At 46.8% G+C, this 12,194-nt stretch overlaps 1 protein-coding gene across 5 annotated transcripts in view; it reads left to right on the top strand.

The window, feature by feature from the left end:
* The window catches only part of SEL1L3 (SEL1L family member 3), a 104,590-nt gene that overhangs the window by 16,823 nt on the left and 75,573 nt on the right, over positions 1–12,194 (top strand). For 4 of the 5 annotated variants that reach the window (XR_007458073.1, XM_049631868.1, XM_049631870.1 and 1 more), the window contains exons 3-5: positions 8,165–8,291; positions 9,939–10,060; positions 10,411–10,628. Coding sequence is in view for 4 of the 5 variants with exons in the window: in XM_049631868.1 (XP_049487825.1) it covers positions 8,165–8,291; positions 9,939–10,060; positions 10,411–10,628 (467 nt within the window). In the remaining variant the exon portion in view is untranslated. The remainder of the gene's footprint in view (positions 1–8,164; positions 8,292–9,938; positions 10,061–10,410; positions 10,629–12,194) is intronic. The other variant, XM_049631869.1, reaches the window with a different exon arrangement.

Genomic DNA, 12,194 nt, shown 5'->3' with positions numbered 1-12,194 from the left:
CACCACAAATGGGGGGAGGGGGCTCTGTGCACTCTCAGACCAGGTCTGTGTGCGTGGCTGTGATTCCTTCACCAGAAAGGGGAACATTTCCTCTCCCTCTCTTTAAAAGAGGAACCAAAAGAGTGTCTGCGGCCGCCCTACGGAAAGTGTCCACGACCTTTGTTCTTGATGCGGCTGTGCGATGGAAGGGGGCCAGGCCTCTGGCTTGTTCTTAGCAGGGGCTTCTCTATTCGGCTCTTGATGAACAAGAGTCAAGTCAGAACAACAAGATGGCATTAGGGAGCCGCGGGGGTGCCTTTCATGTCTGGTCCCCTTGCAGTCTGCAGCCAGCCCTGCTGTGGGGTGTGGGGGAACGTTTTCTGTGTCGAGTGCCTGGTGTCCTACGAGGGCTCCGTGTCTGAACTGAAGTGCCCCCTGACTCGCTTTCATTTGCTTTTTCCTTTACAAAGAGAGAGCAAGCCAAGGTCCCCATGCACGGCTGTTCCGTGAGCGTAGCTGAGTGCCTCTCCACCTAAAGCTTAGGTTCGGCTCCCGAGGTGAGGGTTGTATGCACCCGCACCCGCCCCCCCCCCCCCCCCCCCGCACCCCCCTCCCAACCGCTCCCCGGAAGCTTATCTCCTTTGCCAGGACCGTGGCAAGCCCGGCCGGTGGTCCGATTGTTGGTGGACACGTGGGTAGACTTTTGTCCCGCCTTGCTGAGAAAATCTAGCCCAGATCAAAAGTCAGCAGCCTTTCAGGACGCGTGTGTGCCAAGGCTTGGCCACGTGCCCTCCTGGTGCACCTGCTCCGGCTGCATCCTGGGCATGTGGGCCATAGGTGGCCAGGCACGCCACACCTGAGGCTCCACTTACTCTTGTCCGTTTCCTGGGGGGAGGGGACCAGGCAGTAGCAGTCGTCCCTCACCCGTTAAACGTGTGTCTGACTCATGCATGACCATCGAGAAAAATCCGAGGCACGGGCAGCAACTCTAGGCCCACCTGGACTTCTCTTCATGCCTGTCCTGCCTCGAGAGGTGAGAGGGCCGCTGGTCCCGTGGCCCCCGTCTTCAGACTACGTTGCATATTCAATCACTGCTCGCCATGCGTATTGCTGTCCTACTGGCCCGTGTCACAGCCTGGCTTTGCCCTCATCCCTCACATGGCAACCGGTGCAAGGGGGGGTCACACCGCCCCCCACCCCCCCGCAGGCGGTCCCTCCCATTACAGTGAGGAAGAGCTGCCCAAGACCCTTACCATGGCCCATGCAAGGTGTCCCCGTCCTCTTCCTGTTCCTGTCCCCTTCCCACTGCCTCTCCTGCCATGCTCCCCCCCGTCCACCTGCTCTGGCCCCACGGACCTGCTTGTTCCTCCTCGAGCTTCCTGAGTTCATTGTCCCTTTGGGACACTTAAGTCCCTGCTCCCTTGCCCTACATGGCTTGCTCCCTTGCGTCAGGCCTCCGTGCTAATGTCATCTCAGGAGAGAAGACTCCCCTGATCACTTTATCTATGATGGCAGCCCCGCCCCCCCCCCCCCCCCCCCCCCCCCCCCCCCCCCATCGTCATCTATCTTTATTTTCCTTCTCCGCCTTATTGTCACCAGACATTGTAATTAAATATGCGTCATTGCTTTTTTGCCTGTTGAATGTCTCTGTCTGGTAGGCAAGCTCCGTACCGCCAAGGTCCTGGCTTGTTTTATGCGGTGCCCGCCGCAGCCCCTAGCACAGGCCAGGCATGCGGTGACTCTTTGTGAATTGAGTGATGAATGCTCTTAGCTACGGGGCAAGGACCTTTTTCTCGTAGGGCTGTGTGTGACCGTCACACTGTGACATCCTCACACAGCTGTGTTGTCACATTAGGGAGCATGCAGGGGTCGTGGGCGGCTGTGTGCCGTCCCTAGGCTTGTGCACACACACCACAGCTGATCGGATAGAGCCCATCAGGGCGGTGCTGGTTAAGGATGCGGACTCTTGGTCAGTGATTCTCCTCGACAACCACACATGAGCTCACCTTTGCTCTGCCCTCGTGGTTTGAGTCTGCGATTCCTCACCTCCTGCTTTGACTACATCAGTTTCTTTTACGGGGGGTGGGGGGGATAGCCTTCCCCACTGCTCCCCAATACCTCCTCCCCACTGCCACACCATACCCATTATTTCCGGTAGCCAGGTCAAATTTTCCCCCCCCCCCCCCCCCGCCCCTGCCCTGAAGATTATTTTTCTTCTCTTTTCTTTTTGTCACCCCCAACATCAGAAATTAAATTCTCCCCCCTCTGGCCTTCCCTAACCTCGTGTTGGTACTTCTTTCCTTACATAAGGTGTTTCATGTTCAGGTCAACTAAGCAAAGAGTGATTGAGCACCCACTATGTATCCATTTCTTTACTAAGTCAGGTGGCTCAAAGATGCAGACATGGTCCCCTCTGTCTTTAGGTGCTTACGTGGGAGGGGAAAACAGCCACCCCGTAGTAACAGCCGCTTTCTGTTACTGAGTACTCACTGTGTGTTAGGCATTGTGCTAAGTGCTTTATGTATCTCATTTAATCTGCCCAGCACCCTCCTGTCAGGTTTGCAGAGGAGGAAACTGACTCAGAGAGTTAGTGTGACCTGTCTCAGGTCGCACCGCTCTTGATGATGGAGCAGAGATTGGAACCCAGGTCGTCTGGTTCCCAAACCCCACACATAACTATTGGTCTCCACTACGGAGAGAGCTCATGAGACCATTTCTTGACTTTAAGTCATTCATTCATTGAAAAAAGCTATTGAGCAGTCTCTGTGTGTGCAGAACTTTGCTCGGCTTCTTCACAGAGGAGGCGACGCTTGAACAGAGACTTGAAGGGTGACTAGAGTTTTCATAGTCAGAAAACGAGTAGGGGGAACAGCATCCAGGCAGAAGGGAAAGCACGAATGACAACACACAGAGGAGAAAATGCAGCTGGGTGGCAGAATGGCGACGAGTCTGCATCTCTTGATGTGTGAGGTTTCGTCCTGCCCGCCACCTCTGAGTGGGTGGGGGTGGCCACCTAGACGCGGTGTTGAGAAGGATTCTGAGGCTGAGTCTGGGCCTGAGTCTGAGAATGAGCGGCATGTGGACGGATGACCAGTGTCTGCCACAGGGTGGCGATGTGGAGTAGCAGCTCCTTGCTCTGTATTTGTTCACCCAGGTAGAGGAGGCTCAGGTATGAGTTGGGCAGTTCAGGAAATTACACTAGAATAGCAGGTTGGGGCCCCACGTGGAAGGTTCTTAAATGCCATGCGAACGTGTATTAAGCATTCTGCCCTACTGTCTGTCTATATGAACATTTTTCTGTTCTTCCCTTTTAGGACAGAAACTGGGGAACGTGGCAGTTTCCTTCTTTTCCATTCTCTTTTCCTTTTGCTAAACATCCAGTCTCATCTTCAGATCCGGTGGATTAGAAGTGTGATTTCTTACAACAAAATTCCATTACAACAAAGTAATGGAAGGACTAAGTCAGATATTGGAGCCAGGCTTTACCTGTCTCTGTGAAAATACCAGTTAGAAGTCAATGACATGATGATAATGTTTATAACTATGAGAACCATGTGTTTGGCACTTTGATTGAAAAAAGAGGGACTTAGTTCTCCCCCCCCCCCCCAGTTAATCACAGTAGTCTGAATTTCTCAGTAATAACACTAATTAGTGCCTGGTATCTGCCTTGCCCTTTATGATTTTCAGAATACTTTTTCTGTGCACATTGTCTCATTTAATCCTCATAATAGTCCCATGGGAAGGAGTCTTATTCTCATCCTTTCTTTTCAGAGGAGAAAACCAAGGCTCAGTTTGTTTAACGGGAGTCCAAGCTTCCTGATTCCTTCGACTTTGCTATGCCGCCTCTCTGAAATATGCTAATACAGCCCTAACCCAGGTTCTAAATTAGAAGGAATACTCTTTTTTTAAGTTGAATTTTTACTGATGTGAATCATCCTGTTTTCCTCACCCACTGGACTTTGTCTCTTTGAAGCAGATTGAATAGCCGCAGAGGCCCCAGGGCGGGGAGGCCTCCGAATGTGGCTGTCCCTTTCTCCCTGCCTGCGTGGAAATGCTCAGACTTTGTTCTCTGCTGTTTTAGCCTAAAAAGGAATACATGTACCTGGTAAAAAATTCATAGAGTGTAAAAGGGATTGGAGCAAGAGCGAGTTCCCGCCCACTCTGTGTTCAAGTTCTTTTCCTGGAGGCAAACTCACTAATACCGGTTTCTGTGTCTCTTTCCAGAAATGTTCTCTGCTCATATAAGCATTAAGTTGACGGCCCTTGTCTTCGTTCACACATGGGAAGATACTGTAAACTCTGTCCTACACTCATTAACAATACAGCAGAGATTTTTCTATGTTACTGCATGTTACATGGCCTCATTCTTTTCAATAGCTGCTTAGCAAATCCTGTTGCCTGACGGCTCATAATTTACTCAGCCTGTCCCCTGCTGATGGTCACGCATACTGGTCACGTATTTTACTATTTTACTATCAACAACAAGGGTTCACGGAACATCCCTGTCCATGTATCTTTGTACACACCTACAAGCATATTTGGAGGATAAATTCCTGGGAGTGGAATTTATTTTATTCTTAACACTCCTACTATTGAATATTCTACTGACTTCCTTACTCGCCCACTTCACTGCCTTGTATCCTTTGGGGGGAAGTTCTGACCTAAATCATACTTGCTAGAAAATGGAATTTTAGTTCTCAGGCTTTGCTTTTAAAGAAAATGAAACACCCAAACAGTCCTGCCTTTTAACGTCCCGTGTTCGGAAAGCGCGATTGAATTACCCGTACTCTCGCTTTCCTTCTCCAGGTTGGAAAATCTTAACTTCTTTTCCTCCCGTTTCCACTTACAGACTTTTAGCTGGTTATTTTTTGCCTCAAGATTATCTCTAACGTCTCCACAAACGGCCCGAGGTCTCCCCTGTGTCACTGTGGTGGTGCTCGAAGCCCGTCCTCAGGAGGGTTTTGTTACGTTGGAAATGGGACCCTCTCCAGAGCAGATGTCCATGTCAGGGCTCTGATCACCCTGCTGAACTGGAGAGTGGGCTGTATGGCCAACCCCAGCCACCCTACTCAGATTAGACGGGGTGGGGGGGGGGGAGGGGAGGGTGGCGCCCTGGTCAGTGTCCGCAGGCGCTAGCCGTAGTGCTGAAGAAGGATGGTGATGCAGGCTTTTGCCGAGCCAAGCTGTACCCTGAAGGAGAGCCTGGATGTGTGGTAGTGGTGGGGCCCTGGAGGGTCAACGTAGCAGCCATCCTCTAACCAATATGGGCATATTTCAGTCTTATAACCACCAGCGAGGCTGCCCAGGGGCAAGCCAGCTGAACCTCAGCGTGAGTTCTCTTTGATAAGGCCTTTGAGATACGATGTGGTTTCAAAAGAAGCCCATTGGGTTTGTAGCGGGAGACCAGCTTTGAGTCACGCCTGCATCTCTTATTAGCCGTAAAACCTTCAACGAGACACTAACACTTTCCTTGTCTCCCAGTGAAGGAGTTTGCGCGATACAAAATCCAATGCCTCCTCTTGCTCTAAAGTTGGAGAAAATGAAACAAGCAAAACAGTCAAGGTGGCGGGTTCCAAACCTGAACCGTGTCCCTCGTATTTTATGTTTATGTCGTAGTGATGCCTTTTTCCTGCCTAACTTCTTCATTCAAGATTAGCCAAAGAAAGGGATTTGGGGGAAGGGTCTGAAAGAAGAGAGACTGTGATCTGATTTGGGCAGCACGGGGCACATTATAAAATTGTGAAAAGTGTTGAGCAAAAGAGAGGCAGGTTTAAATCCTGACTCGGCTGCACTGTGTTCATTTGTCCATTCATTTCTTCATTCGTTCACTCCCTCAGTATTTGTGGAGCCTCAGGGGTTGGGTGCCGTTCTGGACTCCAGGGAAGGGGTAACGATTGCAGTAATGTCCCTGCTCTCTTAGGATTTATATTCTAGAGGCACCTGGGCAAGCCACTTATCCTCTTTGGACCTACGTTTTGGACTTAAGTTTTTGTACCTGTGAAGTTTTTAATGGGGAATGACACTGGTACTCTTACTCCCCATTCTAGTGCCCATGACAGCCATCACCAATCAAGCATAGCACTCCAAGCAGCCACAACCAGTTAATAGAAAACAAGCCTACATGTTATCCCGGGCTAGCCGAATTCTTAAATCCTTTCCTGCTCCAGAATTTCATTCTTACTCCTTCTAAGTAAATGGGAAGACAGGATTATACTGAAGAAAAAATTGCAGTAGAACCCCAAAATAGAACCATTGAAGCTGCAGGTCTTACAGGGAAACCACCATCGCTTTGGTTTTTATTGGGTACGAAAGGTATGTGTTTTTGTAAAATTGTCTTAGATCTTTCGGTCTTAGATTTTTCCATCCACATCTTTTGCTGCAAGTTCTCCTGCTCAACCTGCTTTACTTTGATCCCTGGATAAAGGAGAGGCTCATCAGCATTGACTTTTAACTCCTTTCCCTTTGGAAACCTCTTTATGAAGCCTCCTTTTACTGGAGGCAGGCTGGGCAGAATCAAATCCTGCTCCTTTTGATAAATGTTTCTACTGCACACTAGGTAACTGAACAGCAATCACTAGCAGAAGGCCTCCTAGGGGGCTAACGTGGCCATCTGGCCTTTTATGTTCCACTCCACGCGGTGGAAGCCAAACCAAGGTTGGGCTGACAGCAACGTCTTGGTGATTTTCCCCTCAGATTCCGAAGACACCTTTGCAGTATTCCCATTTGTGTGCCCTGCTTCCCATCCCTGTGATCGACCAGCAAATCCAGTGCTTCCAAGTGAGCTCAAATCGTGAAGAAAAAAAAAAATGGCATTGTTTCTGTTGGGATTGGTAGCCTTTGAGCTTTCAAATGCCTCTCTGCCTCTCGCAAAACAGGGAGATGGGCACTGGGGACAGCTTGGCTCTATTTTATTTAATTCTATTAGATATATCACAGGGGTTGGAGACTATGAACACTTTGCTTCTGTGATTTCTAAGTTTTAATGACCCAGAGGTACCTCTCTCTATAATAAAACATTCTCTCCAATGAGGAATGAGAGCTGGGGTCTCCAGTATCCTAGGCTGAGGCTCCCGTAATCTGTAATCCGTGCCATATAGGCGTTTGGTAATTGGCACAGAACTTAACTCTTCTCTTTTCAATGGAAGAAACCCAGGTTTCTAGCATTGAATCATGGACCTTTAAACCACAGAGTGTTTTAAGAAAGAGGAAAGGGATCTTTATTCCTCGGTTTAAGTCCGTGATTTTTTTTTCCTTTGAAGGGGAATGGGTATGGGCAATTTAGAAAAAAAAAAAAAAATCATTCTGGCCTTGTTTAGAACAGTAGGTATTAAATATAGATGAGATAATTCAGTTCTCCTTTTAAGACTTGGTAAGGGCATCCCTATCTTCTCTAGAGCCACAGAATTCTCCCACATTTGCAAAATGAAGTGGAAAGCTCTCTGGTTTTAAGGGGTTTGGTTAGTCATTTTTGCAGAGGGTAATGTGTGGAGTATATTGGAAAGTCTGCACAGAAGCAAAAAGCTTGTGTGCTCTTAAGGGCATGGATTCTGAAAGACTGTTGTGAAATTAAATGAGATTATTCCTGGGATGCTATGATTCCATATTCTGTGTTATATACACGGTAGCTAACCATTTTGGTAGCTGTGCCTCCATTTCCTCGTCTGTAGAATGGGGATAATAATGAGGCTTCAATGAATCTCTCTGTAGCTAGCTGGCCAGATGAGCTGTAGATACATTTACAGCAGCGTGGACCATAGTGAGTGCTACTCATGTGATAATCGTTACTGTTGTTGCGTGAACTCCGAATGCTTTCCTTATTGGAAGGGGCAGCGTGTGAAATGGTTAAGAACCTAGAACCCAAGCCCCGGGTCTGCCACTTATTTGTTAGCCGTGACCTTAGGCGAGTCATTTTCCCTCTATGCCTCAGGCTTTTCATCTGTAGATTGGGACTGATAATGCAATCTCCTTTGTAGGGTTGCTCTGAGAATGAATTGAGATCGCTCTCTGTAAAGTGCTCAGAGGGTGCCCGGCGTACATTCAGGGTTCCATAAACCATCGCTCATATTTCCAGACGATTTCTTTTAACTCTCTGATTGGAGCGAGGCAGAGGGTTCCAGGAAGAATGTGCTTTGGGAAGCAGTGCTTTCTGGAGATAATTGAAAGGCAGCCGTCTTGCTGTTTGCAGATGTGGTCACCCTGCTGGGCTTTCTCTATGCCTCCAGTGGAGAAAACACAGGCATTGTGAAGAAGTTCCCGAGGTTTCACAACCGAGAGCTGGAGGCCACCCGACGCCAGCGGATAGATTACCCAGTGTAAGAATGGGCAGAGGACGGTGGGGGGCGCTGGGCTGGTGGGGCATGACCGTTTTAACCTGAGGACCAGGGCAGGCTAGTGGACTCCCTTAGGAGGACATACCTGTCTAATACGTTTTGGAAAAATGTTGAGATCCACACAGCTTAGACGGAATTCGTGGCCCAAAGCGGTCTTGAGTTATTCTTGCGATTAGCAGTCCTCAGTTTGCCTTAGACTCTCTGTGTCGGTCCCAGGAATGACATGAGCAGGGGCGCAAGGTGTGGGGGCCTGAAGCCTTGCAAGCTTTCGGGGGCAGCCAGCCACAGCCGGCACACGTTGCCGCCTTTGCTTTGCCTTTTCTGTCTTGGAAGACTGGATGAGCTGCTTGAAATCTCACAACTTCTGATCTCCTCCATTGATTTCAGCAAAACCCAGATATAGTTTTTTCCTTCTGCTGAATTGAAGATGCTGAAAATGGTTCCTGGTTCACCTCAGACCGGATGGATTTAGCAGAGTGATTTAATTCTTCCCATGCTGCTGGCTGTAGAAAGATCTTGAGTCACTTTACTGAGCGTATGTTCTTGCTAAGCTTCCTTGTAATAACTTATCTTCATGAGCTTGCTCAGCTGGGTGGGTCAGGAGGGAGCTGTGTGGCACCATCTGTTTGCATATCTTACCACTGATTCCGAGGCCAGATTATAAAGCCCAGAAAATTCTAAAGGACTTGTTTGGATATATCCCCCAAAGAACCCGGAGCCACTGCCACTTTAACCCCCAACTGTGACTTGCTCACCGGGGTGATGGCAAGAACTCTGTACGTTGGTTTTGACCTTGATTGCCGTTTCATCTGCAAAATGCAGTTGTTCCCAGCTCCTCGTCTTTGAACTTCCGGTCACTAGCACGATGCGTGGCATTAAGCAAGCACTCGGCAAATATTTGCTGAGTGATGGATGGATCACACATCTTGGCTAAATGTGTCCTAGTTAAGTTGACTACTCTTATTTTATTCCCACTCGGCAAATCACAGATGTACAATACTTTTTTCAACTAAAATAGCCCCGGTCCAGAAATGGAACAATTAGATTAGTCGTTCCATATGGGTCAGCCAGAACTGTGATCCTGCGCAACCTAATGTGTGCGTTAAAATAGTGTCTGTGTGTCCCCATTAACATAGAGCGATGCCATTTGCAGATTATGACATTTTTCTACCTTAAGGCTTTTATCTTGGAAGGAAACAAAATTGCTCAAAAAGCCCTAGTTGTGTTTTTTTTTCCTTTTAATCACTGGAATTAGAATAGCTTCTTATCAAATCACCTCTTATTAAAATCCAGATTTTTGTTTTACGTCTGGCTTTCTAAACCCTAATCAAGAATTCAGATGGGAGGCGTGTGAGATTCTCAAAGGGGCACAGAAACAGAGTTTTGGGCGCAAGGTATGCTATCTGCCAGTTTTGCACAATGACTCTTAACTCCTGTCTTTTGCAGTTACTATAACTACCTCCTTTGTCTCAAAAATCCAGCTTTGCAAGCTGATCTCCCATGATGAACATGAAGGCAAATTCATCCCTTCATTGGAAAGAAAGCAATTTACTTGGTCATTGTTAACTATAATTACCTGTTCTTGGATGATATCAATCTGCAGAATTTTTTATTTCTCCTCACTTGTAGGTTTACTGTTTCATTGTGGCTTTATTTACTCCATTATTGCAAGGCCAGTCTCTGTGGGATTCTGTACTTTGTTGATTCTAATGAGATGTACGGCACGCCGTCTGTATTTCTTACCGAAGAGGGTAAGTATGAGACAGAACCTTTAAAACGATGTTGCAGTTTTCTCGTGCTCTATTGGCAGATACGTCTGCAATTAAGGAAGATGTTGTCAACGTGGCAGTTCAGCGAAAGTGATGATTTTCAAACGTGGGCTTCACGTGAAACTTTATTTCTGGCAGCCTGAAACAAAGGCCTTCTTTACAAAGGAGTTCACTTGCGTGTTCTTTTGTTTGCTTTGTTTTTGTTTCAAGGAAGGAGGAACACGTTCTAGCTGGGTAGCTGCTTAAGGCAGTTGATGAAAAGGTGCACCCACTTGACGCACTTCGAAGTAATATTTTTGTGTGGTTTTCACGAGCTTTGATTTTCCTTGTAGGCCACTTGCATATTCAGATGCACCTTGTCAAAGGAGAAGACCTTGCGGTAAAAACGAAATTCACCATGCCCTTGAAGGAGTGGTTTCGACTGGATCTCTCTTTTAACGGAGGCCAGGTAGCGGCATGCACGCCCCATGAATCACCAGCATCATCACTGATAACATTAAGCGTTGCTGTAAAGTCAGGGAGCCAGGATATCCGCCACAGCGAATTTGTGGTACATGATAAAGTCTTTACAGCTGCACACTTTTTCAATCAAACTTTTATAGATGGAAGTTTAAATCATAAGAATCCCATCCCATTTAATTAACTTTTAAAGTGCTTCTTTCGACCATATTGTGAATGAGTAAATAATATAGCCAGCGATATGGCCACAATTATCTGAGCAATTCAGTTTTTTACCCCCCCGAGGGAGATAGGCTTAGTGGAGATAAATGTTAAAACAGCATGGGCCATGTTTCTACAGTGTTATCAGATCTACGACTTTTTTTTTTTTTTTACAGGAAACTTATTGGTTAGTTCAGCCAAGAGATGGTTTCCCTGTTTTTGACAGTTACACAGTTGCTTATGTTTGGCATTAAACAGACAAATAACAAAATAAACGATGATTCTGGTGGGACAGAGGGTCTTTATCTATCTTGTACTATAAAACAGTGCACATAACTGCCTCAAACTCTCATAGCGCAGACTTTATGGATTCTGGCAAATCTGTTGTTATAATTGAAGACTAGTCCGTTTCTCAATATATGTGATGCCATTATCTTTTTTTTTTTCTCATCAGCTTTTCTTACTGATTTGTGATTTTCCAGTAACAAAAGTGGAAGAGACGTTTTGTCTTATGTATTAGATAATACACAGACTTCCCTTGGTGTTTAGGTTTATAACATTTCCTTTCCCTGAAGAGAAAAGAAATCAGGTCAGTCCTTGTTGCCTTGCTAAGAAGAATCTGTGAAAGGTTAGCTAGGATTGGTGTGTGTGTGTGTGTGTGTGTGTGTGTGCGCGCGCACGCGTGTATTTGTTTCCTTAACAATGTTAGGTGACAGGGCTGTGGTCCGTGGTCCCGTTTATATGCTTCCCATTTATATGAGGATTATGATGGCATTATAGTTTGGTTGCTGCTTTCTCTTAAGGAGAAGGTCAGCTCAGTACTTTGTGTCCCTTAAATGGGTACCAAATCATCAGAACAAATCACGGAGCTTATTTTGCACCTTATGTATGCAAGGCACTTTGCTCAAGGAGCTAATTGACTATTTATGGAAGAAGCACTGAGCAGGTGAGGGGATGTCATAAGGAAAGCGTAACTGCCAAATGATTCATATTGATTCACTCTGGGATGCTCAGGGAAGGTTTCGTAGAGAAGGTTCCTACGGATTGGGCGAAACTAAGAGCAGAGAGAAGGGAAGATTTTAGCACATCACTGGAGGTTAGTGGATAAAGCAGTTTGGAGTAGAAGTTTGCAGACTATAGAAAACTACTAGAAGGGGGAATGTCTTTAGGGCTAGAATGTGGACAATCGTGAGTATCAAGGAATTGGGGTTTCTGTTTGCAAGGCGGCAGGATGTCATGGAAGGTTTTTGAGCAGAAGGAGAGAAAACCAAAGGAGTCCTTTAATTAAAGAGACAAATTTAATTTAGCAGGGCACGTAATGGGGTAAGGATTAGGAAGACCACATGGGATGGAAGGAAAAATAAAGTAGGTTTTTGTTTTTGGTAGATTTTTTTGCCATCTGTCCTACCTTCTTTCCATCCTATCTGGTCTCCCTGATATCTGTAGGTCCCCAAAC

The sequence above is a fragment of the Panthera uncia genome, chromosome B1 (genome assembly GCF_023721935.1).
Source record: "Panthera uncia isolate 11264 chromosome B1, Puncia_PCG_1.0, whole genome shotgun sequence".
NCBI lineage: Eukaryota > Metazoa > Chordata > Mammalia > Carnivora > Felidae > Panthera > Panthera uncia.
The sequence above is the reverse complement of the archived record's forward strand: the minus strand, read 5'-3'. Positions and strand labels throughout refer to the sequence as shown.